The 27,182-nt window shown below is 43.9% G+C and overlaps 3 protein-coding genes across 3 annotated transcripts in view; 2 read left to right on the top strand and 1 right to left on the bottom strand.

Annotated features, from left to right (window-relative positions):
• The window catches only part of l3mbtl1 (L3MBTL histone methyl-lysine binding protein 1), a gene marked incomplete at both ends in the record, with an annotated part of 9,865 nt that extends 7,827 nt beyond the window's left edge, over positions 1–2,038 (top strand). Inside the window, 5 exons of the mRNA XM_080534622.1 lie at positions 543–743; positions 932–981; positions 1,246–1,403; positions 1,720–1,782; positions 1,904–2,038. Coding sequence (XP_080390748.1) covers positions 543–743; positions 932–981; positions 1,246–1,403; positions 1,720–1,782; positions 1,904–2,038 — 607 coding nt within the window. The remainder of the gene's footprint in view (positions 1–542; positions 744–931; positions 982–1,245; positions 1,404–1,719; positions 1,783–1,903) is intronic.
• A 4,132-nt stretch (positions 2,039–6,170) lies between these two features.
• sgk2a (serum/glucocorticoid regulated kinase 2a) lies at positions 6,171–16,083 on the top strand. Its single transcript, XM_080533969.1, has 13 exons — positions 6,171–6,280; positions 7,263–7,336; positions 7,544–7,608; positions 8,102–8,159; positions 8,532–8,615; positions 9,213–9,344; positions 10,890–11,002; positions 11,131–11,167; positions 11,566–11,652; positions 12,618–12,713; positions 13,010–13,165; positions 13,616–13,705; positions 14,974–16,083. Exons 2-13 carry the CDS (start codon positions 7,319–7,321, stop codon positions 15,130–15,132), a joined length of 1,095 nt encoding a protein of 364 aa, XP_080390095.1. The 5' UTR covers positions 6,171–6,280; positions 7,263–7,318; the 3' UTR covers positions 15,133–16,083.
• Positions 16,084–17,025: 942 nt separating this feature from the next.
• On the bottom strand, positions 17,026–25,694 carry LOC308160678 (cation channel sperm-associated auxiliary subunit delta-like; the record flags this gene model as incomplete). The annotated part of the gene is made up of 19 exons (XM_080534621.1): positions 17,026–17,229; positions 17,470–17,624; positions 18,329–18,515; positions 18,896–19,030; positions 19,200–19,271; positions 19,870–19,922; positions 20,584–20,662; positions 21,081–21,139; positions 21,338–21,427; positions 21,882–21,995; positions 22,236–22,412; positions 22,634–22,716; positions 22,989–23,078; positions 23,382–23,541; positions 23,627–23,701; positions 23,947–24,066; positions 24,333–24,400; positions 24,783–24,897; positions 25,656–25,694. 19 exons carry the CDS (start codon positions 25,692–25,694, stop codon positions 17,073–17,075), a joined length of 2,028 nt encoding a protein of 675 aa, XP_080390747.1. The 3' UTR covers positions 17,026–17,072.
• Between the last annotated feature and the right edge of the window lie 1,488 nt (positions 25,695–27,182).

Raw genomic sequence — 27,182 nt, 5'->3', positions numbered from 1 at the left:
GATCCAGAATGACACCGAGATTTTTAACCTTGTCCCTGCACTGGATGACACAATCATCCAAGGTCAAAACAAGACTATCACTTGATGGATGAATGATTTAGTCTAGCTGGACCGAATTTGATCATTTCAGTCTTGTCTAACCCTAACCCTAACCCTAACCCTAACCCAGTCTTTAATAGCAGAAAGTTCGCTGATAACCAGCCCTTCACAGCAGCCAGACAGGTCTTTAACGTAACTAAATCTGAAACATTTCCTGCTGTTATAGGCATATATAGTTGTAAATCATCAGCATAACAATGAAAAGCAAGACCAAAAGAACGCAAAATCTGACCCAGTGGTGCCAAGTACAGTGAGAACAACAGAGGGCCAAGAACGGAACCCTGTGGGACTCCATACTTGACTGCCCGGGATGCAGACAATACATTAGTATACACTATGCTAGTGTGTGTATGATAACTTATGGGTTCTTTGCCATTACATTACTGCAGTGCTGAACACGCTGTTGTCTTTACGATGGTGTCAACATCACGGTTTGTAAACAGGAAGTGTCCGACCCCGGGGTGCGACGGCTCGGGACACGTGACTGGGCGATTCACAGCGCATCACTGTCTGTCAGGCTGCCCATTGGCTGAGAGGAACCAGGGTCGACTGAAGGCTGACCTATCAGACACAGAGGGGGCCGGGGGCAAGAGGAACATCCTAGTCTTCGGCCAGAGGACTAAGAAGTCACGCTACCATGGCAGGTAATGGAAGAGTAAAACTGTTGGACCCCCCTCCCCCTCTCTCCTTTGTCCCCCTGCTTCTCTCTCCCCTCCCCCTCTCTCCCCTGTTGCCCTCCTCCTCTCTCCCAAGTCCCCCTGTCCCTGTCCCCCTCACCCTCTCTCCCCCCACCACTCACACACTCTCTCTCTCCCTCTCTGTCTGTTCTTAGGATTGGTCGTCCCCCTAAATACAGGAAGAGCCAGCAGAGAACCTACCAAAGTGAGTCTCAGAGCTTGACACAATTTGTCTACTCTGTGCAGCCTGGGCTCTTGTTTAGACTTTAGCTCAGTGTTAACAAAGTATAGTGGTGCCCAGGAGATCTGGGTACGAATCCAGTCAATCACATGTGTGTGTGTGTGTGTGTGTGTGTGTGTGTGTGTGTGTTTCTGTGTTTCTGTGTGTGTGTGTTTGTGTCTGTGTCTGTGTCTGTTTGTGTGTTTGTGTGTGTGTGTGTGTGTGTGTGTGTGTGTGTGTTTGTTTCAGCGATGGCCACAGAGGGTGTATACTCGTCACTGTTCATGTCAGCATTGTCGGCCCACCCTGACCGGACCCTGTCTCTGTGCTGGGAGCAGCACTGTAAACTGCTGCCTGGCGTAGAGGGGATACACGCCAGCCAGGTGGCAGCATGGAGCGTAGAGGAGGTGAGGGATACACAAATAAATCTCCTGTTTATATCTATCTATCAAGGGAGGCGAGTATTATGCATAAAAGGTGTAATGTCTGAATGTTGAAACCAATATGTACACAACATAAGAAAAATAACATCAAATAAAAGTTGAGAATCTCGACTTTAACCTTAGCTATAGTAATTGTTTGATTTATAATCCAAACTTCTGGAGTGTAGAGCCAAAAGAAGAAAAGGTGTTTTAACTCCAATCTACTAATTTCTACTAATTTAATGTTTATGTCTACCCTTTTCTATTTGACCTGTACCAAGTTCTATATTCATCCCTACAGGTGTTTGGGTTTGTCCACAATCTTACTGGCTGTGAAGAGCAAGCTAGTCTCTTTAAAGAGGAAGTAAGTACATTGTATGAGGCACTGTAAGATATTCAAACAAACAGTTGTGCTGTTTTGTTTTGTTTTGTTTTGTCATTTTCATAGTGATTGAATTCAGAGATGCTTTTCTATTTGTTCCCAGATGATTGACGGGGAAGCCTTCCTATTGTTGACACAGACTGACATTGTGAAAATCATGAGTATCAAGCTTGGTCCCGCCCTCAAGATCTCCAACGCTATTTTAATGTTCAAGAGCACTGACGAAGGCCTCAAGTGACCCCGCCCCCTCGCTCGGCCAAAGGCCTCAGTGACCATCATCATCATCATCATTATGTGCCAATTCATCCAGATCCTGAAGCCCCACCCCTTTTCATGTGTTTGGTGTTCAGTACCCATCAGAGAGGGAGAGCGTGGGGGGGGGGGGGGGGGGGGAGTGGGAGGTTGTGTGTGTGTGTGTGTGTGTGTGTGTGTGTGTGTGTGTATGTGTGTGTGTGTGTGTGTGTGTGTGTGTGTGTGTGTGTGTGTGATATTGTGATATTGTGATATTGTGATATTGTGGGACAAAATGGGATGGGGACAAGACTGAGAGAGGGAAACAGGGAAAAAGAGACTGTACTAGGTCGACTAGGCTTGTCAGTGAAGCTTTCTATATTAAGACTGTTTCACAGTTTGTGCAATAAAAGAAGCCAAGACAGGTGAATTTTTACCTTTAAATGTGACAAGCATCAAGAGATATCATGTTTTTTTTTATTTCTATATGCAAAATATCTGGAATTATTTTTTTGTAAAATGTAATTCTAAATAGATTAAATGAAACTGTTGTACTGGCATTTTGTTGAAAGCCAGAGGGATGTTATGCTGTAATTCCTACAGTCAGCCACTAAATGTCACAAGAAATCCCAAATATCCCTTTTCGAGCACTGGAAAAAACGGTTTTAGGTTTCTCTTGCACTTACAGTCAGACCCGTCACCAGGGCCCAGTCTTAGGGTGGGCCAATGAACTGCATGGGGGGGCACAATTATTATTAACTATTTTTGATAATCCAATATGCTATGGTATTCGTCATGCAACACTGACATGCATAGGAGGTGGCAGAGGCTAAATTGGACACGTAGCCTACTGATGAAGATTAGACCTAAAATTATCAGAATGCAGCAAATAACATAACACAGGCGAAGCTGGTTTATTACAAACCTGTCATCTATTTTCTGTGTTTTATTTTTTAAACCACCCCTTTATAGCATGGAGAAGCCAAGTTGTGCATTACAATGCACACAGGTCAATAATTGGCACCAACCTGGCACACTTACAAGAGCAACAATTAAATAAAATAACCTACATAACTAAAATTACGAGACTGGCACGCAATCAGTAAACTTGCAAAAGGTATACAGTATGACCGACCAATCGTGTGATCATCACATTAAACCACCCATCTACAGCAAATAGGATCAACCAGATACATCAATCCTCATCATTGAACACGTTATACACAAAGCACATTAAATATAGCCTAACCATGCAAACAGCCCATCTCTCCAATTGAAAAAGCTGACGAGAATACAACTAGCAAAACATCACCACGGCGGGTGCCTACACACACACACACACACACACACGCACACACACGATATTAACTTACCCTGAATTCGCTGCACTACCCTACATTTCCTGCACGCGTAGCAAAACGCGGCATCCTTTTTCAGAGAATACTCAAGCCAGTCCCTGTTCCAGCTTGATAGTCCTTGGGCCAAACCCCCAAATTGAACATTTCACTACCAAATTCTGGGCAAATCCTAGATGTGATTTTCTTATTCCTATACATCCCTAGATTATGTTTTGATATGATAGACCTTTTGGATTGGCAGCTTATTAGTAGTTATCACCTCGTAAAGGTACGGAGTGCTTTTTTCAAAACCGGAGTTTTGCCTAGAAAAGTCCCCTGCCATATCTTGCTCCCCTTCGTATGATTCGCGCCTAGCTGTGGTGTGGTTTTGATAGAGACATGAGGCTTTTCATGTTCTTTATGCGCCTGAGTCTCCTAAACACGTAGAGACCAACCCCGAGTCGATCAATGATTCCTACGATGAGCTATGGTAACTTTACCGCACCTACCGCACAATACCTCCGGAAAACCGCAAACATTAGGCATTCATCGGTAGGGGGTAGGTGCGGTAAAGTTACCATAGCTCATCGTAGGAATCATTGATCGACTCGGGGTTGGTCTCTACGTGTTTAGGAGACTCAGGCGCATAAAGAACATGAAAGGGCTCATGTCTCTATCACAATCACAGCACAGCTAGGCGCGAATCATGCGAAGGGGAGCAGGATATGGCAGGGGACTTTTCTAGGCAAAACTCCGGTTTTGAAAAAAGCACTCCGTACCTTTACGAGGTGATAACTACTAATAAGCTGCCAATCCAAAAGGTCTATCATATCAAAACATAATCTAGGGATGTATAGGAATAAGAAAATCACATCTAGGATTTGCCCAGAATTTGGTAGTGAAAAATGGTTTGGCCCAAGGACTATGAGGCCAATGATCGTTTTTTGCACCAAACATTCTGACTGGATATTTGCTCAAAATAACCTGTTTAGGCTGGTCCATTCCAAGGTCATACGGCTCCACCACTAATCCAACAGGAACAGTAGTCGTCGGGGGGCTAGCAAGGCTAGCCCTAACATTCGTCGGTGGGCTAATAGCTAAACTCACGTTAGTGCTAGTAATAGTCGGGGGGCTAACATTAGCAGCAAGGGTCACGTTGCTAGTAGTAGCAGTCGGGGTGCTACTAGTGTCAGGCCCACAGTCGCTACTGCTGGTGCTATCTCTCTGTCCATTGGGGTTGGGTGCAGCTGCACCTTTCGAGGATTTAATCCACTTTCGTATATCCATCTAGGCAGGCCTAACGTTACTACAAAAAGCACTGACTTTGCTCGACTGAGTCGGCTCACACAGCTGAAATGGCGGTAGCAGCAGCATGCAGTAACGTGCAATATTTCAACTTCTTTTCAAATGATTGGTTGTCACTAGAATCCCTTCCAACAAAATGAAAAACACATTATTGTTTCTCAATTTTTATGTCTTAATTTAACATAAAATATAGAAGTTTAATAATAAATTAAAAAAAAAAAAAAAAATTAATTTTAATTTTTTTATATCTGGCCGCCAGTTGGGGGGGCACCAGCACGTCTGTGGGCGGGCCTGGCCCCCTGAGGCCCGCCCATAGTGACGGGCCTGCTTACAGTACTTGCATTTTGTGAGAAACACAACAAAAATCATGTTTCAAAATATCATTTCAAAAGTCTGATTTTCAAAAATGTTTACAATTTTTGTCAGAAATGTATCAAAATATTGTAATATATTTGTTGTTGTTTTGTATATGATTTTGTTTATGCAAGGTATTTTTAATGGAATGTTACAAGGGCTCTAGGACTCTGGAATAGAACTTTATGTCTCTCTGGTGGGCTGTGTCAAGATATTTGTGGGTAAAAACGTCATTCGATCCACATGAACAAATAAATGTCTGATTCGATTAGGTTTCCGGGGTTTATTCATTAATTGAAGCTTTAAAAGATAACATTTCTGAATAATGAGGGAGAGAGAAAGTGTGTGTGTGTGTGTGTGTGTGTGTGTGTGTGTGTGTGTGTGTGTGTGTGTGTGTGTGTGTGACTGCGTGCGTAATTGTGCATATTGACTATAAACCTTGTCCGTAGATTAGGCTACTGTAGCCTATACTTGTGTCATTCATGCCTCCCACTTCTATATTGTCGGCAACAGTTGTGTGTGATGGCGGTGACAGTTTTAGAGCTAACACCCCCTTTTTTTCCATTACTCATCTCCTCCATACTACTGCGCAGGCCTATCTACATCCAACTAGTGTGTGTGTGTGTGTGTGTGTGTGTGTGTGTGTGTGTGTGTGTGTGTGTGTGTGTGTGTGTGTGTGTGAGAGAGAGAGAGTCAGTCTGCACAAGATATAACCTCATATCACCGTCTCTAACCAAGCTCATCTAGTTTACTCCGGCTGCACAATGAAAGTGAAAGTTTTAATTTGCGTTGAAAGTAAATGTTTAGACCACACAGGAAAAAATAGGTAGATTATTGGAGACCTCGATGCCAATTTCAGTCCCCCTCCTCCTCTCTCTGTGGGAGTGTGTGGGATATGAGAGAGAGAAAGAGTAAGAGAGTAAGACAGAAAGTGAGAGAGAGAGAGAGAGAGAGAGAGAGAGTGAGAGAGAGAGAGAGAGAGAGAGAGAGAGAGAGAGAGAGAGAGAGAGAGAGAGAGAGAGAGAGAGAGAGAGAGAGAGAGAGAGAGAGAGAGAGAGTCCCCGCCCCTGCATGGTTAAAGTTTCATCAATGATTCACTTGGCGCAGCGAAACCACCCGCTCATAACGTGACCCTGACCTCTACGGATCCCCGCGATCTGTACTGACGATGCCGCACTCGACCTGCCGGAGTCGACGACTAGACAACGCGCATCGAGCGACAGGTGCACAGACTGTCAGCAGTCACGTAACAGGTAGGCTTGTATAATAGTGTGCTTTATTGTGTGTTTCATGGTTGTATTAAATGAATGAGTTATATGTGTGGATCATAACCATTGTAACAGGTTTGAAGTACAGTTTGTCTTGGAATAGATATCTATCCCCTGTGTGCATAGTTTCTTGTAATTATTAATAAACTTAGACAATGCTAAGATTGGCATGCACAGTATAAGCTATGATAATCATCTGAAGAATGTTGATCATATTGTGACATTGTTGTTTTTATTGTTTGTCAATAGTCTTAGTTTGTTTGATTTGATTTTATAAACAGGAGAAGACCTTGGTTTCAGTAAGACACTTGTTTAGACATTTATTTGTTTAATCATAGTTTATGAACAGTACTGACAGCTTTTCCAGAGGGTGTCAAGTTTGAGGAGTTGTGCAGATACATTATTGTTTGTTTCAACGTTTCTTAAAAGTAAAGCCAAGGCAAAGCCAGGCAAAGAGGTGCATGGATTTAAAACATACTGTAGACCTACTGTGTCTATATGCTTGACATCATAAGTGAGTGTGGGGGGTGGGTTGAGGTGGGTTTTGAGGGGGGTGGGTTGAGGTTTGAATGGTGTGTATAAACTGACCCCAGCCAATCTTGCAATTTGTTGGCGTGGGAACAGTAGGACAATGTTTACCATGTAAACGTGTCCACTGATATAAACCTCTCACGAACACGCACACTATTTCCTTCGTTTTGCCTCCGTCACCCTCCAAACCTGAAGTACCAGTTCGCCATGGCATAGGGGGACCAGCAGATACACGAGGAGCAATTGGACTGGCCTGGTGCTGGTGGCTCTCTGGGACCTGATACACACACACACACACACACACACCCACACACACACACACACACACACACGCACACACACACACACACACACACACACAAACACACAGCGATAGACAGGGGTTCTATGGGCACTGTCATATCCTATCTCTCTGTGTGTTTCCTCCGTGTCACAGGTCTGTCTATGAGGCTGATGTAGGTTCTCTGGTGGAACACAGAATGGTCCACAGCCATGGCAAATTGTAACACAGTAAGTGTCTCTCTGTGTAGCATCCATACTACATACAACATACTTCATACATGTACACAATGTGTAACTGGGTTAGGTGCAACTGTACCTCTTAATCAAGTGTGACAGACTGGGTTCTAACCTGGGTCTCCTGCATGCCTCAACAACACTGTGTTAGTCTGCTGAGCTAAAATCTAAAGGCATTATTTAAAAATGTTTGTCCCCCAGCTTAGATCTCCATCCTCCTCCTCCTCCTCCAGCAATGTCAACTTGGGACCCTCAGCCAACCCACAGTACGTATCAATATCAATAAGATCAATCAGTTAGGTGTCAATAATTAATAATGTGTCATTGATCACTTATCAGACATCTGGACCTTTACTAATAGCAGTGTGGTACGTATCAATCCTATCAGGCGCAGGTGTCAACAATCAATCACTTAATCACAAAGAAAAGCCAGCACATTATTAGCAGGGTGGCACAGAGTCATGGAGATTGGTATTTATGGCTCTGTGTGGTCATAATGTCATTCTGACTGACTGAACTAATGTATAGAGACGTTAGTTTAGGGTGTTATAAATCACTTCTAACATCTAGCTGTTTTGTGTGGTGTATTGAGTAGTAACAGTACAGTAAACACTTCCTTTCTCATGTTTTGACGTGTCATAACAAACACTGACGTTCATCATCATTAACCACAAGTTGTTATGACAGGTTATGACTTGATGATAACATTAACATTGTTAACATTCCCTGTCTTTTTTAATGTTAAAATTCTTGTTTCAGTGCCAAGCCGACAGACTTTGACTTCTTGGCGGTGATTGGTAAAGGGACATTTGGGAAGGTAGGAGAGACTTCAGTGTGTCTCGCTGATAAAGCAGACTGCATGATTTCATAAATGATTAACTCTGTCTGAGCAGCCAGGGCTGTTAAGGTGAAATGGCAAAAACACACACAGCTTCGCACCGATAGTGTTCAGGATCTGCCTACCGTTTTTCTCTTTTTCAATGTGCATCGTTATGAAAAGAAACAAGATCTTTGATTCTTGTGTCAACAACTACGTGTTCTCTATATTCTATGTGAGCAATGGTCAGATAGGTTCTTTGTGTACATACACTCACACCCAACACTCACACACTTCTTTTTTCAGATTAGATTACAGTACAGTGGTGTGTTGAGCAAACAGTAACTGACGAGCGCCCCTGCCTTTACCCAGGTCCTCCTCGCCAAACTCAAAGCCGACAACAAATTCTATGCCGTGAAAGTTCTACAGAAGAAGGTCATTCTGAAGAAAAAGGAGGTGAGTTGGAAACGTTTCATCTCGTATTACAAAAAAATATATATTTTGTTTCTTTCAAATGACATTCATAATAATCAACAACATGTTTTCTAATTGCTGCTCAGCTCAACTGGGTTCAGCCTGCAGTTATGGTCCTACAGAAGATAACATCTAATCTAATCTGAGGTGTTTTCTGTCCTTTGTACTGTGACATGTTTACTGCTCCTGGTCCAGGGAGACCTACTCAGTAAGAGTCTGTCCATTCCCCCTTGAAAATCTGGGCTGTCACTCAAGTCACAGAACTGTGTAGGAGGCTTGCATCCTCAATGATTTGAAGGAGCATTAATGTCATAGAGGACTCAAGACGAGAGAGTATGCTCTAGTGGTATGGTTCTCTTTCTGCTCTCTCTCCATCCTCTCTCTACCCTCTCCTCTAGAGAGTATTGTCTCTTGTCTCGTGCTCTGAGCTGATGCTATAGTAATGACAGAAAGAGGTCTGTATTATCCCCCTTGTGTCCCCTGGTTCAATGCTGCTTTGTGTCCTCCCTCCCTGTCATCCCTTCTCACCCCCCTCCTCCCTCTCCTCCTCTCCCGCCTCTTCTCTCCATCTCCCTGCAGCAAAAGAACATCATGGCAGAGAGGAACGTGTTGTTGAAGAGTCTGAAACATCCGTTCCTGGTGGGCCTTCATTACTCCTTCCAGACCCCAGAGAAACTCTACTTCGTCCTTGACTACGTCAACGGGGGAGAGGTAACTAAAGCCCTATTCGCACAGGACTAGTATTATCTGGTGAGCTCTGGTAATTTGTAATAATTACAGAGGTCGCCTGTGTTCTTAATCCTGTGCAAATCGGCCATGTCCGTGAAAATGTCTGTAAGAATTCCACCGCAAATTACCTACCATATTTCACTGATTACAGAGGTCCTGTGATGATAGTAATCCTGTGCGAATCAGGATGTCTGTAATTTGGGGTGAGTTTGTTTTCTCCGCCCCTTTTTTCCGCCGCGTGTTCGAGAACTAACCAATGCCTGTTGCGCTTGTTGTTCATGAAGCGGATGTTTGACATCATAGAGCCATGACATCATACCCGGGGGAATGTCTGTAAATTCCAGTAAAACACAGACTTTGCGAATGTGCTACACCAAACACAGACGTTGGGGGGGAATTTCTAAATTACAGAGGTCATCAGGTAATATTAGTCCTGTGTGTATAGGGCTTAAGATTCAGATTCAGATTCACAAAACTTTATTATCCACCGGTTTTTGCAGGGTATAAAATACATGTGAAGGTTGATGGAGCTGGAAATCTGATCTAGAAATCTTCATTCTCTCCCATGCATTACAATGAGCCTGTCCTCCATTGGAGCCTCCACCAGACCCCACTGCATTGCACATAATACAAATCACAAAACACGATATAAAAACACATACAAAATGACTGTACTCTTGTTTCCCAAGAGGTTTCTTATGAGGCCTTATTTAACCTTAACATAGAATCAGATGTTCACACTTGCCAATCGCATGGACTCTTGTCAGAAGAAGAAGTTCCTCTTAGATAGATACTTTTGTGCAAAAAACGGCGCTCACTAGCGTCCCCCAGCAAGTTAGTCACAATATCTGCACAGAAGCAAAGCTTTTGGGAAAAGGACCAGATCTATACCTGCTCTAGGTCCCTGGTTTCCTAAGGGTAGTGGTGGCCTCGTGGATAGTTAGCTGGACTGGTGATCAGAAGGTTAGGAGTTTAAATCCCACCTGGAACCACTAGTGTGCCCTTGAGCACTTAGCTCTAAATTACTCCAGGGAGACTGTCCCTGTAATCTCTAATCGTAAGTTGTCCATGTAAATGAAGTATTCATGCTGAGTGTTTGGTATGGCATATGATCAGGGGAGTAGTAGAAATAGAACTCTGAGGAGGGGCTGATTGTAAGGAATGGTAGCAACCAAGTGTGCTTTTGATACACCAAGGACTGGACTGTAGCAATGAGTAATCTTTTATTTATATAAAATCAGCCAAGTCATCTGGCCCAGCAGAGCCAGTATGGCAGGGGTCCAATGCCCCGGGCCGCATGTAGTGGCAACAAACACTTTACCCCTCTGAGTACACGCACCATTCAGTCCAAAGTAGACTCTGGATAATGCTCTTATGGGTTAATGTAAAAGGAGTAGTACTATATGCTCTCAACTTTCTCTCGCTGTTTTCTACTTCATGTCTCTCTCTCTCTCTCTCTCTTTCTCTCTCTCTCTCTCTCTCTCTCTCTCTCTCTCTCTCTCTCTCTCCATTTCCCCTCCTCCCCAGCTTTTCTTCCACCTCCAGAGAGAGCGGTGCTTCCTGGAACCCAGGGCTCGTTTCTACGCTGCAGAGGTGGCCAGCGCCATCGGCTATCTGCACTCACTCAATATAGTTTACAGGTCTGTATGTTACTGTCTGCCACTGTCCACTAATACACGTCATTCTTAAGTTCATACGGTTTATTGATGTCCTAACCTCTTTTGTTTTCCATTCCCACTGAGTATCTGTTTGTTTGTATCTTCTGTAGAGATCTGAAGCCTGAGAACATTCTTCTAGATTCACAGGTAAGTGTTGGTTCATATGCCCCATTGCCATCTCCCTCCTTTTTCTTAATATACTGTATAAAACCCCCATTCCTTCATCCACCTTAGAGTATCATGTGTGTCAGGGGACGCTGGTGGAGGTAGAAACTGGAGGACAGGCTCATTGCTCATCATCACATGTTTGATAACATTCATCATTCCCTTCCATGCATTACAATGAGCCAGTCTTCTGATTTCTACCCCACCAGCCTCCACTGTAAGTCCACTGTATTTCTTACGATAATCAATACTTTTTTAACAGGTGGGGTGTCGTACTGTAGATTTCGTAGGGACATTGAGACTGCGCCCCATTCACATTTTTCACAATTGATGTCTCCCTCCACCAGCCTCCCCTGATGCATGTGGTTTGTGTATTCCAGGGTCATGTGATTCTAACAGATTTTGGGCTGTGTAAAGAAGGTGTGGAGCCAGAGACCACCACATCCACCTTCTGTGGGACCCCCGAGGTGAGGGAGGGGTTGGGATAAGACCCCAAAATAGAGTTTCAATATTTGTGAAATGTGTTAATATGCTGGTAAAGTGATTGCATCGTGATGAAACAATACCTTGACAACAAAGCTGTCTGAGAACAAACATACCAAGTAGTAACATCATAGTCAATGTTTCGGTGGTGTTGGATCTAGGTGGGGTTTTCTAAAAACATATATGCTTATGTCACTCACACACACACATACACATACACACACACACACACACACACACACACACACACACTCTATTCTCATGTCACTCAGACACACACATAACACATACCCCCCCCCCCCCCCCCCCCCCCCCCCACACACACACACACACACACATTCCTCTCTCTCTTTCTCTCTCTCGGAGCCAGAGTAGCACGCTACGTCACTGCTAAGGTCAGGATGCTCTTGACTGTTAGCAGGGACGCCACAAATAGACAGATTCAGGGGTGTTATCTTAAGACCTTGGGTGTTATAGGCGCCAGAGATGGGGTGATCTAACTTAGTTGCGTAACATCTGTGATAACATGAGGTATTTAAGTCTGCCTGTATTCAAGAATTGTGGTCGAATGCTGGACGCTGCTGAAGAAGCTATTGATGTTGTTCTAAATAAATCATATAGTACTCATTCAGACCCGTGTTGAAGTTCTATTCCTTGTCAAATCACACACCTAATCTATCCTGAGATGATTTAAGATCACAAATCCTCAATAGATCAATTCCATCATTTTACCGACAAGAAGATTCTTCAGTGGGATCAAGTTTGACAGCCAAATATCAAATATCAGCATTATCATGTCAGTGGTACAGTGGTCCGGGCTTGTTTAGATGCCTCCAGGGATGTTCCACTTCACCAGCGTGTTGAGTTGTTCTCTGTCCTAACACTAATACCTGTAAAGTCTACGATGTGTCTCAAAAAATGCTTGATGTCTGTCTCCCTCTGGCTCTAGTACCTGGCTCCCGAGGTTCTCCGTAAGGAGCCGTACGACCGGACAGTGGACTGGTGGTGTCTGGGAGCTGTGCTCTACGAGATGATCTACAGTCTGGTAGGCCTCTCCTTCTCATATGGCAACTGTTCTGTGAGGTTATAGGATATGGAACACCTTATTTGAAGGTCCTTATGACTGTCCTACAATTGTCTAAAAACATTAGAATGATCATCATAACTATAATCAAAACTAACATCAGAACTTAGAACATCAGAACTGTTATCAGAACTATCATCAGAACTCATGTGCCATTATTACTCGCATGGGCCATTATGTTCTGATAAATCTATCATTGGGCCTCTAGTGGTTGTCTATTGGCTCATAAATTCATGTAAGATGCCCCCCCTGTCCAGCCCCCGTACTACAGCCGAGACGTGTCTGAAATGTACGATGGCATCCTCCACAAGCCCCTCCCTCTGCCCCCGGGGAAGTCGGACGCTGTGTGTAGTCTCCTCAAGGGCCTCCTTCAGAAGGATCAACACAGACGCCTGGGAGCCATCGCCGACTTTGTGAGTCACCTCCTCATGGACCTTATCAATCACTCCATACTGAGTATTAAGCCTTTCAATACTAACTTTTTTTCTCTCAGTCCCCTCCACAGATCCGATAGGACTGGATGGGTGTACGCTACATAGGTCTCTGTCTAGTGAAGTGTCTGTATCAGGGGAGGCTGGTGGAGGTAGAAATCGGAGGACGGGCTCATTGTAATGCATAGAACGAAAATGAGGAATGGTGAGGAACAGGTGTTTGATACCATTCCCCATTCTATCCCATGCATTACAATGAGCCCGTCCTCTGATTTCTACCTCCACCAGCCTCCACTGGTCTCTATGACTGTCTTTGTTGGGTGTTTTTATGTGGACCCCTGCCACAGCTGCAGCTAATTAAAGACTAAAGGGGCAGGTGGGAGAGGACACCTTTTTGTTTAACCTTTGAAAGGTTCTTGTTTCTCCTCACAGCTAGAAATAAAGAATCACGTCTTCTTCTCCCCGATAAACTGGGACGACCTGTACCACAAGAGGATCACTCCTCCATACAACCCCAACGTGGTGAGTGTATACTATTCTCAACCCTCAATGTTGGTCTTCTCTGACCATGTTCTCCAGGGGAGGCTGATGAAGGTAGAAACAGGAGGACGAGCTCATTGTAATGCATGGAACGGTATGAGGAACGACCCCTGTCATACTGGCTCTGCAGGGCTAAGACTACTGGCTCTGACTTCCTCAGATTTCTACGTACCTTAACACATGTTTGATACCATTCCTGATTCTGTTCCATGCATTACATTCTGTCTAGTGAATTGTCTGTATCAGGGGAGGCTGATTGGAGGTAGAAATTGGAGGACCGGGCTCATTGCAATGCATAGAACGAAATGAGGAATGGTGAGGATGTGTGTTTGATACCATTCCTGGTTTCGATCCATGCATTAGCCCAGCGTTTCCCAAACTGTGGGGCGCGCCCCCCTAGTGGGGCGCGGGGGTACTGCAGGGGGGGCGCAGAAATAAAAAAATAAAATAAAAATAAAAATAAAAAACTGTGGGAATACTGCTGCCTTTTGCAACATCGTACCTGTGTGAGATAGGCTTTTCTGCTGTTGCTGCTATCAAAAGCAAATACAGGTCGAAGTTGAACATTGAGAATGAACTGAGAGTGGCAGTCTCAAAACAACAACCCCGCTTTGAGAAGATTTGCAAGGCAAAGCAAGCACACACAAGTCATTGATCGTAATTGTGATAGGAATGTGTAGAGTAAGAATAGTGATGCAGTAGAAATTAGTTAATGTTGATATGTTGAATATTTCAGTGGCACAGGATCATTTGCCAAGCACTTATGTTCCTTTTCAACCCATAATAAAATATAAAACTATAGTTGGATATATGTGTCTTGTTATTATTAGAAGAGAAAATGTAATGTTTGTACAACTTTATACAATTAATTATATCAATCTAGGTGGGGACCGGGTTAGGGGGGGCTCGAAAATATTTCCAATTACCCAAGGGGGGCCTGATTGAAAAAGTTTGGGAACCGCTGCATTAGCCCATCCTCCGATTTCTACCTCCATCAGCCTTCACTGGTCCTCTCACCCTCACATACAACATCCTCAGTACCTTATCAGTTCTCTAGTCTAAACATATTTCACTCTACCCGTCTCTCTATCTTCATTCTCACTCTCACTTGCTGCATATTTACGACCTCTTTCCTTAACCCACAATGTTGTATTTTTGTTGTACCTGATATTGCATTTGATTGAATTGTATTACATTTCTCCCGCTCGGTTTTTATAAGATCAAAGCACTGCTCTCTCTCTCTCCTCCAGAAAGGGCCAGCGGACACACAGCACATTGACCCAGAGTTCACCAGGGAGATGGTTCCTAACTCGGTGGGCCGCACCCCGGAGCTCACCGCAGCTGGAACCAGCAGCTCTAACGCCTTCAACGGCTTCTCCTATGTCTCCGGGGAGGACAGCTTCCTCTGAGGAAGGAAGTGACCTCATAGACGATGCCCTGCCAATGGCTGCTGGACGCAACCATGTACAGTATATTGAGCATGTAGAACAGAGAGCTTATGTGTTGATAATGCATGATGTGCATGATGTGTATAGAGAGATTTAGATTTGGATGGAGCCACCATTGGTTCAAGCTATCTGTTGCTTTCGAATAGAGGTGTCTGTTCTATGCTACATCTCTGCTGTGATTCTGGGATTCTATGCTTGGTGGAAAGAATTCTACAATGCATACATTTAAACACATGTGCCATTTGTTATTGCCATGTCCAACTGTGTTAGTAGGACTCTTTCTTAGCTTGTAGACATTTTTTTAGATGTGGATGTGATTCTCCTTTCAGTTAATGCGCAGTAGACAGGGGTGACTACATAATGTACAGTAAATACACTCTGGTCTCGACACTATAGAGTAAGATAGCTATAATGTGTACACCCTAAAGTCTTGTTTTCTGGAAAGTTCTGTGTCTGGATTCAGGTGGTCAGACTGGGCATGTGCAAGAGGTAGAGGACACATACACAATACTTTTGTGTACTTGTACTTTTTTTTCTTGTTTTTCAAAGAACCCAGAATTTTTCTTTTAGCAAAAGACATTTTGTACATATTTGATTTTGAATAATGCTGCTTCTATTATCACTGAATATATGTACACTAGGGGTATATTAAAAAGCAGTGGAGGAGGTTGAGATCGGAGGACGGGCTCCTCCAATTTCTACCTCCACCAGCCTCCACTGATCTAGACTAGGGGTGTATTAGAAAGGCTAAAGAGGACATTCAGGTATGCTTATATGAAACCTCTTCCAGCTGTAAACATGCGTGCCATGTTCTCATTAGACTTGTCATAGGATAAACGTAGGACTCGTTCACGTTCAATGAAGCACAGTTCCAGTGTGTACATAAAAAGGTTTCAATAAATTACTATCAATACTTTACATTTACTGTGTCTTGTCAAATATCTTATAATGATGATGAATGTGAAATGAAAACCCACACTGAAATGAAAGAAATTATTGTCAATTGTTTACAAAATGTTTTTATTTTTAAAGCAGACAATGTGAAATGCTGGGCATTTGGTATTTCATCAAAATCAGAACTGCCAGAATACAGATTTCACATGACAATTGTTTAAAAAAAACAAGTGAAGTAGATATATATATCTATATCTATATAGATATATATATATATATGTTACGGTACATGTGGGAAAAATAGGGTTAGGGTTAGGTGCTACGTCGACTTAGTACATGCTGGCATGTCTAACCCTAACCCTAATCCTAACCGTAGCACCCTAGCACCTAACCCTAACCCTAGTTTTCCCACATGTACCGTATTCCCACATGTACCGTAACATATATATATGAATAGATATATCTACGTATATATATATATATATATATATATATATAACAGACAGTAATCATACTGTTAGAGCACAGATGACAGATCATAGTGTTTATACATTAGACTGAGACTGTCTTAGACTGTCAGGGTTCATTGGCAAAGTAGACGTGCTGAGAACGGCTCTCATCACAATGATTTCCACTTCACTGAGAGGACAAGTGTGTTCTCCATCAGTGTGTGTGTTTGTGTGTTTGTGTGTGTGTGTGTTTATGTGTCCTTGTGTATGTTTTCCCTGAGGGTAGACAAACCTAGATGTATTCATCCGTGAACAAAGAAAACAGGCCTTCCAAGTGGGGGCCTGCACCCAACAACAAACACAAAAACACGTCCTGTCATACTGTCTGATAACTGCAAGACAGTCAGGGTTCATAGGCAGAGTAGACGTGCTGAGAACAACTCTTGTTTCCACTGCTGGGAGGGCACGTGTGTGTTGTCCCTGTGTGTGTGTGTGTGTGTGTGTGTGTGTGTGTGTGTGTGTGTGTGTGTGTGTGTATAAGCACGTGTATAAGCAAACCTATTTTTTATGAGCATGTTGGCTGAGGAAGAACCCGATGAGCAGCAGGACTACGAAGATGGAGAGGAAGATGCCCAGGGCCACACCAGAGGCCAGGGGGTGGGGGGGGAACGCTCCGTACACATACACACTGAAGGTGGTGCTCAGCTCACAGTAGCTACAGACACACACATACACACACACACACACACACACACACACACACACACACAAAATCACCATTATCATGGAAACATTCCAGGGACTGAACACCCCTTCAGCAGTCTAGTAGATGTTTGGCTAGAGGGCTCGCAGCACCCACACACCCACACACCCACACACCCACACACACACACACACACCATACACACACACACACACACACACACACACACACACACACACACAGTGTACTGACCTGTAGCTGGGATCCATCACAATGACTTTGAAGATATAGATGCCATTGTAGTTGGGGAACACCACTTTGTTCCCTTGACCCATGTTCAGGACCTGGTACTGGGCAGAGGGGTCTGTCAGAGGGGGGCCGTCAGAATCCCTACAGCTCTTATAGTTCTGGAGGAGAGGAAGGGAGAAGAGAGGAGGTGAGGAGGGGAGAGGTGGAGAGGAGAAGGGGGTGGGGGGAGGAGTGGGTCTGTCAGTCTTTACAGCTGTCATAGTTCTGGATCAGGACACAGTAAAACAGAACAAACAGACACAATATGTAGTGCCCCTAAAGGGCAACTCATTTGCAGCAAATAGCAAACAAATAACCTGACAGATATCACATACAATATAATCACACAATCAATAGACAGAAAAAAGTTGTGTTGTGTAAATATGTATTTTCATGTTGAATGTATTTAAACAGCAATACAGGTTATTCATCAGAAAGCAAACATAATCTATCTGCCTTTGACAAGTTGACAAGTAGCATGTTTCATATCTTTGTGTTCAGGCCAGGTATGTTTCTACATTTACGTCATTTAGCAGACGCTTTTATCCAAAGTGACTGACAATAAGTACATTTGTCTTAAGTAAGTGAATCAACTATACATCAGTCATTGTAAGTAAAACCTTTGATAAGAACAAATACCATCGGCAGTCACAGTGCCGGAGAAAGGAAGAAAACTTTGTGTACCCTAAAGAGACAGTTCTTTAGCTTACGACTGCAGATAGGTAGTGATGACAGGTAGATATGACCCCTACTTATAATAGTGGCTACGATCCTGGTTACAGTGCAGGGGAGATGTACAGACATGAACATGACTGTGGCCTACATTTCTGGTCCAAGCGGTGTTGGGGTCGGGCCGGCGCTGCTTGCTCAGCTGAGAGGTCCAGTTCTGGGGCTGGGAAACACACTTGGCTCCAAGGGCAGACTGGTGGTACTGGTAGTTGTACATGCCGTTCACTTCGAACAAGACAAAGTCTGCACTCACGTACTCCACAAATTCAGGACCGTTCCATCTGCAAAAGGACAGGACAAAGATGTGTGTGTGTGTGTGTGTGTGTTTACCTTGCCTACAAAGCGAAGCCATGTTTTTGCATATTGACATTTGCATTGCGGCTTGAGTGTCGTGCTCGTTGTATAGTCTTTGTGTGTGTGTGTGTGTGTGTGTGTGTGTGTGACATCAACATCAAGGGTCAACAATGTTCCCAATAAGTAATCCATTATTTATATCAAGTCAGTCAAATCAGTTCATATCAAATCAGTCAAGTCATCTGCCTTTAATGAGCAGAGCCAGTATGGTAGGAGTCATTCCTCATTCTGTCCCATGCATTACAATGAGCCAGTCCTCATCCTTTCTACCTCCACCAGCCTCCCCAGTCCCAAGCCCCAGACTCACAGCTCCACGATGGGTATCCAGGGGACATCATGGTAGACCAGCAGGGGACAGAAGAAGTCAGTGATGCTGTAAGACAGGTGGAGGTCGCTGGAGGCAGAGTCTGGTCTGAACTGGTGCTCTGGGTCATACACGTTTCTGAGAGGAGGAGGAGGAGTAGGAGAGGGAAGAGGAAAGGAAGAGATACTAGTCGCTTTCACTGCTTTTGAGTCAATTATTCACAATAATACCCAACTCTGGCTTTGTGAGCACTTTGACCTTTTGTACGGCAAAGACTGTATTTCAATATCACTTATATCACACCTACCTGGAGATGGTGTAGGAGTAGTCCTGAAGCTGCTCCTGTGAGAAGGTGCCTTTAGTGCAGGCTGAAATGTTCCTAAGGCAGAGTCACCATCCACACAGTAGAGGGGTTTAGACCACAATATTATACTGTCAATAATGGTTTAGAAAGAGAATAGTCTTGCATAGCCATACCTCCAAATAACGCTGTTCTCACACCTCTTTTGAACAATTTTAGATTAGTGGAACTTGGCTTTGATTGAACAGGACACCGCAAATTTCATTGGATGTTACATTCCAAGACCCCCCCCTACACGCACACACACACACACACACACACACACACACACACACACACACACACACACACACACACTCACATGTCTGTAGAATAATTGCTTGTTATTATGTGCGTCGTCTTTTCCGACTGGGGAGTTTTTTTTTTAACTATGCCCAAGCAAAGCAATTAATTGATTTGACGCAAACCCTTATAGGTTTCCACCCCTTTGTAGCTACTTTCTGCAAATGAGTTTCCCAGGTTTTCCGAAGTAAGGAATCTAGGAACTAGGAAAGCCTGGTGCCAACGAGGTAAGCAATAAAATAACCACAAAAATCGGATGATTTAGACAATCAGATCCAATCGTTTTGGGCTGTGATTGAAGAGAGAGAACACAACATCAACATTGAACCCTCACCTCAGAATTCGAATATGCTTTCCAGGTGGGCAGCCAATCAGGATGTGAGCTTTCTAAAACAGGAAAAAAAATCTAAAAACTGATTGGCCAACATGAAGCCATAGGTCACTCTCAGGTCCTGACATTTACTCAGGGGAGGCGAAGTGGAGGTAGAAATCGGAAGACAGGCTCGTTGCAATGCATGGGATGGAATGAGGAATGGTATCAAACACGTGTGTAATGCATGAGATGGAAAGCTTATACCATTCCTCATTCCATTCCATGCATTACAATGAGCCTGTCCTCCGATTTCTACCTCTACCAGTCTCCCCTGCATTTACTATGCATGAAGTGACGACAAAAATCCCCTTCTTTCATTCAAATACATATATTATATATTACCATATTTGTATTGTGCTGTGTACTAAACCCTGTTTATTTCCGCCCCCACATTGCACTCACCCAGTCAGGGAGGTAGAATATGAATTCTGTCATTAAACCAACATACAGTACTTTTAGCCAATGGTAATCCCAATACGTGCTTGTATCTTTATCCACAGCCTTAACTGTGTTTGTGTTTTTTCCACTTAATATTTTAGCTGGAATGTATATCTCTGCTCTATTTCTATGTTGACAATATCTAAAAGGACAACCCTCTATGTTGTGTTGTTGTGTTGTGAAATTGAGAAAAACTATCGATAAACAAACAAACAAAAGTATGTGTGTGTTTCTGACCAAAGGGTTGAGGTCCTTGCAGGACACATCTCGTCCCATCAGGTCCACTGTGACAGTGGAGAGACTGCCTTTTCTAGGGCTGGAATAACACACACACGCACACGCACACGCACACAGACACACAGACATACAGACACACAGACACAGATGCAAATGCACACGCACACAGACACACAGACATACAGACACACAGACATACAGACACACAGACACAGATGCAAATGCACACGCACACAGACACAGACACACACAGGCACACACACACAAACACAATAAGAATTTCAATAAACCACAGTGCTGCAGCTTATTCCCATCCTATCGCCATCAAATGGCACAGACCCTGGGTAAACACATTAGCTATGGGAACATGCCTCTGCTGGCGAAACCAGTGTACTGCACACAAGCTGTGAGTCTATGGTCACACTCACATGTATGGTAATGGAGGTGGTGTCTTTCATTCTAGAACAGAAGAGAAACAGATAGAATGTCCTTCTTACCTGGGCTTGACTGTTCCGTCCTCTGCTAACGTGAATGCCAGCTGCTGCAGTTCAATCTCCTTACCAACACACAGACATACAGCACATAAGACACACACACACAAAGATACTGCAATACATACATACACACACACACACACACACACACACACACACATGCTGCAACACACACACAGACCAACACCAACACACACACACACACACACAAACACACACACACACACACACACACACACACACAGATGTTTCAGGCGTACCAGTCTGTATTTCTTGGTCCCCTCTGGTGTAATCCCGTTCTCCACAATCTTGGCCTCTGCAGAGAGCACCTTAGAATCTGTCACTGTCACCTGGTCAGAAGACACAGCAGGTTTGTGATATACTACATAGTTAAAGTAGGGCTGCAATTATCAAGTATTTTGGTAATATTCTATAGTATCTATCTAGAGTATTCTGTCGATTAATTGAGTAACTGGCTTGAAAAAAACATGCGAAAACACTGCTTTTAGAAATGGTTTGAAATTAGGTAGGCTATAGCTTCTGCTGCTTAGAACCATTTACATCATGCCTATGCTTAGAACCAGAAAAAGTATCTGTTTTAACATGTCTTTTTCAGCAGTCTGTATAAAAACAAACCTAACAACTTACTTCTACAATACTTGAGGCAGACAATTCGAATGAGGGATTATTTTTTTCAGTAAATCGAGGAACTTCCCTCTGCCATTTTCACCAGTCATTTTTATTTTCAGGCCAAGGTGTGCTACCAGGGTAGAGTGCTACCAGGGGTATGGATGGACATCTTACCAGAGGGAAGAAGGTGCAGAGACGAGACGGGATGTAGACAGCAGACAGGTGAACTTGGCTGCCCATGTCAATGTAGTACAGCTGTCCTGCAAATGTGCTGTGGAACTGTTCTACCTGAGGGGGGAGGGGGACATTACGATGAGTTTATATACACAAACATTTCCTATTTATTACTTGTTTGATTCTTTGGGAGTCATCATAACAATGAATAGAAGAGGAGAGGAGAGGAGAGGAAGAGTGGAGAGGAGGGGAAGAGCGGAGAGGAGAGGAGGGATGAGGAGAGGACAGAGGAGGTGGAAGGGAGAGGAGAAGAGAGGAAGAACTTTCTGGTTTTCCTGGTGTGGCAGTACTCACTGGGCAGGATGGGACGGGCGGGCTAGTGCGTGTCAGCTCCTGTTGGACGATGATGCCTGTGTGGTCAAAATCGACCCTGCTGAAGAGCAGGTCCTCGCGGGCTTCGATCAGCGTCAGGTCCCCATAATCACTGAACAACATCAGGTTCTCTTTCGTCATGTCCAGGACTGAGGAGAACTGAGACAGGCACAACAAAGAACCCCTCTCTGTTACTTTACTGAGTATAGTTATGTTTACAATACACAACAGAAATATCTTGATGGGGTGCAATATTGACAGATGATGACCAGTGGAAGTAGAAATTGGAGGAAAGGCTGATTGTAAATGCATGGAATGGAATGAGGAATGGTATCAGACATTGACTACAGGTACAGGAACATACAACCTGACAAACTCACTTTGACAGTGACAGCCTCCAGACCAACCCTGCCATAGTACAGCATCCCGTCACTGGTCAGAACTGCTATCACTCCGTTGGCATCTGTCCAATACCATGGGGGAGAGGATTCATATATTACTTTAGACACAGACATGCAGGGACACACAGACACACACACACGGACGGACGGATGGACGGACGGATGGACGGACGGAAAGACAGAGGCACACATACAGGCACACACAGGCACAGACACAGACACACACACACACACACACACACACACACACACACACACACACACACACACACACACACACACACACACACACACACACACACACACACACACACCATGTCCTTTTATAAGATACCTGTTGCCACTTGGGAAATGGTGACATTGAGAGGCGGGAGGGCAACTTTCTCATTCTCTCCAATCACGTACACCGAAATAATCACAACACCTGAACACAGCAGCATGAAGAGAAACAACTTAAAAAACAAAGTGACCATAGATTGTAAAACGTTTACCAGCGGTCTTCTGTAAATGAACATATATCACAAGGTACATACAGCAGACTGTATGGGATAGCTCCAACTGTGAAAGGACCTCCACATTAAAGTGGGATGGTGGTGAAGGCCTGCCCTCCATGGGAAAACAATGTCTTGCTCAGTGCAATACTGTTCTTAATGCCATTGTGACGTGGAAGGGGCTTGACTTTGTAGTCAAGTTTGTAGTCATGGGTGAGGATATAGTAGTCAGTTACCATGGTTAGGTGAGTAGAGCAGCATGTGAGGGGACCAGAGTATGACGTGTCCTCTCATGCCAGCTGGCTGGACCACCCTGATGCTGGACAGGGGGTCGGTCATGGGCTGTTCGTCTGTCTGCAGCTGGTGCTCTACAGAGGACATGTAGCGGAAAGAGAACTGGCCAGAGTCACACAGCTACACACGCTGGCCAGGGCTGAGGTGATGTGGGGGGTCTGAGGGAGGGTCAGGAGCTGTCTCTCACCTTGTTCTGGTCGTTGATGATCATCGCCACGGTGCTGGATACTGTGGGCATGTTAAATATGCCTCCGATGAATTCCTGTTAAATAAAAATGTAAACATTACTTTTTATTTATGGTGGATGCTTTTGGGGTGTTTGCTCTTGTTTACTCAATTAATGTTGTTCAGATTATAGATCTGAGGGTCTTGCTCGGAGTGTGTTGCTACCAGGGAAGGCTGGTGGAGGTAGAAATTGGAGGATGGGCTCATTGGAATGCATGGAATGGAATTAGGAACTGCACATTTTACAATGTAAACTGCACATTCCCAGGAGTTTATGCTCACATTTGGCTTGGCGGCCATGAGGAGTTGGAAGAAGGAGAACCCTCCATTCAAGGACAGGAACACCTGATTGTCCTCCATGGGACTACCCATATTATACACCAGAACCGCTGAGCTCACTTCCTGTTGACAACACAGGAAATGACATCATCATAAACACCTGAGATCAATGCTCTGACTGGCATGAAACTAGGGCTGTGTAGAAGGATCCTTGAATGGATTCCTTGCTTCCCTCCCTCCTCTCCTTCATTCATTATCAACGAGAATATCATTGAGAATAGACATAAGGAGAAAAGGAGAGGAAGCCAATTTAACACAACACTGCCACACATAGGCCTACTATAAGGACAGACTTGAGTGTGGTGTGAGGAGAGCTTCAGGCTGTTTACCAAGCAGGCCTTGTCTCTGCTGAAGCAGCACTGTAGGGAGGTAACAGTGGACACAGTGGATGTCACTCCTGTAAAAGAGAGATGATGATCGTGATGTGTTACTACGAGACGAGCATGGCTCTGGCTTGGACAACTTCTGTTCTGCAGAGATGGTGTAACAGCAAAGAACTCTGCAACAGGGGAAGCTAGTGGAGGCAGAAATCAGAGGACGGGCTCATTGTAATGCATGTAACAGAATCAGAAATGGTATCAAACACGCATTACAATAAGACTTTTCTATTTCTACATCTGCCGCTACACGTGTTTGATACCATTCCTCATTCATTCAATTCCATGCATTACAATGCATCACCCATCCTCCAATGTCCACCTTCGCCAGCCTCCCCTGGTCTATACAGAGAGAGTGTTTCATTATATTTGCCCCATGTACATGTTCTTTATGGTCCAAACCTTGAGCAGGAGTCCACGTCTCTTCACTCAGAGAGTAGATGTATAATTTCCCATTGATCACAACTGTGAGGTGGTCCAACACAAAGGCTGCAGAGCTCACAGACCCATTGAGCACCTACAAACGAAAACATGGTTACAATGGTTATGAAAGTCAGTAACATAATTAACCATTTTAGTCTCACCCATTAAAGTCAGTATAGTAAACCATTTTAGTACTGATAGGTAGGCTACAGGTGTTCATGACGTTGACATTTCTACAACAATGCTTCAATGTTAATGTAGCCTAGACATATTTCAATAAGCATGTGTTGCATTTAGTGGTGGTTTACAATGATGATTTAAATAAAACTGACAGTAGCAGGCCTACAGTACTTTGCTGTTGCATAATTTCTGGGCAAATTCCCTTAGACTATGACTTTTTGTTTATCATCACTGCATACAATTCAACACTTACATCAGACCCTACATATTGGAGTGGGACAACTGAATCTTCAAAAAAGGTCTTGGTTATCAAGATCCATCTCCTTTTAACAGAAAACCATAGGTAAGGCGGGGATCATGAGGGCTGAATTTGATTGAGAATATCATGGTTGAAAGACACAACGGTTGAAAGACAGACAGGACAGGAAGCAATAATGTGTTATGTCACCCCATGTATAAGGCAAGATGACTGTCACAGTGACTTCGTATAAGTTCAGCCCGTTTCTCCTGATAATACAAGGACGTCTAGAAGAGAAGTATTGAGGTGGTTAGGTTAGGTGGGTAGCTTGCGAGGAGGAAACTTTGAAGAAGAAAAAAAACACTTCAAGATAACAGAATATTAGTAGCTATCACATGTTACCGCAGGTGGCGCTCTAACAGCTTGGTGCTGACCTTCGACTCCGGCTTTAGGTACGGAGCGCCATTGAACATCTGGACTTTTTAGGACAAAATAAATGGAACAAGATATATTACGAGCTGCTCAAGCTAGCAGGCTAGCCAATTAATGTTGTGTCAAGAAAGTTTGCTCGGTTTAGCTTGTCTACATACCTAACATCAGCGAAACAAAAAGGTAAAGCGGATAACACAGTTAAGACAATATTCTCGATATTCATTCCCAACATTGCTGAATGAAAAACGGAAAATGCAGTTCTTTTGAGACCAGGAGGAAAGCGAACTGTTATTCGCAAGCGTGCTTAGCCAACAGAGAGTGTTTGGCGCCCCCTTCCGGTCACGTGTTTCTCTATGGTTACTGTCCACCCTCTCGAGCTCGGAATGGTGATCTGAATGATGATCTGATGATGAATGACGATGATCATAAAGAAGAAGAAATGTCAATCTCCTCACCACCAAATATGACCGTCTTTATTTGACAATATGACTCAAGTTGACAAAATGACTTGATCAACTTATCAAAGATACTCAGACAGTAAACAAGACGCAGGTTCATCATAAATATAAACAAGGGGACATTTGAGAGAACGTTGCGCTGTGAAAAAGAAAATGCACCTTTTTCGAACTCTGCCGAAAGGTTGAAAAACAAAGGAAGAACGGATATTTAAAACGTGCTTTCACGCATACACACGCATACACACACACACACACACACAAACGTCTCTGCTGCAAACGTTCATCAAACCGTCGTTTCAAGACAGACGTCTGCGCAACGTTGATGCTCTTGAACAGACCCCCCTGCGTACCACAAGTCCCGGGAAAAATCAGCAATTTTCACCAGGCGCGAGATAGAAACTATAGCACCAGCTCGTGCTTCTTTTTCATAACATATCCCGTACGAAATCATAACTCGGGTCTTGTTGGGGGGTGAGAGTCCGTCGACGACTGAACAGACGGGGCTGTATGTGAAAACAGGGCCGCGGCAGTTGGGTTTTGGAGGTTTTCTGAACACTTCCACCGACAGTGGACTGGGAGATGTCTATGTCCGGATGGCCGCGCGGGTAAGCTTGTCGGATAACATTGCATTCCTCATTGGTTCTAAAGTGCAGCCACGAGTGCATTAAGTTGGTCTACTGTACCGGGTGCATTTCTAGCGATACAGAGCTTGATGCTAACCTCGTATTCGTTTTCTTTTAGGTGACTTTCACATCTATTCTTTGAGTTCACGTTTACTCCCTTGCCCGTTTGGAAGCCGTTGTTGTTGTCATGGCGGTGAACTGGGTGGTTTGAACCAACACAACAACAGTAGTTTCAGTTAATCACTTCTCCTGCATCGGGACTATAGCTAATACAACCTCCATATTAGGATACATGTTTCGTATTTGTACATATTGACATTCACAACGCAACCAAATACTCTGTGATTCGCAGACTTGTTAAGACTGGGAGGAATTTTAGTTGCCAGAGAAGACTGTTTGTGCATATAACGAAGCTACCACTGGGGGCGCTATATGCATTCAGCACCGG

Source organism: Nansenia antarctica, assembly GCF_963989245.1.
Source record: "Nansenia antarctica genome assembly, chromosome: 6".
Taxonomy (NCBI): Eukaryota; Metazoa; Chordata; class Actinopteri; order Argentiniformes; family Microstomatidae; genus Nansenia; species Nansenia antarctica.
Note: the sequence above shows the minus strand (reverse complement) of the source record. Positions and strands in the feature narration are given on the sequence as shown.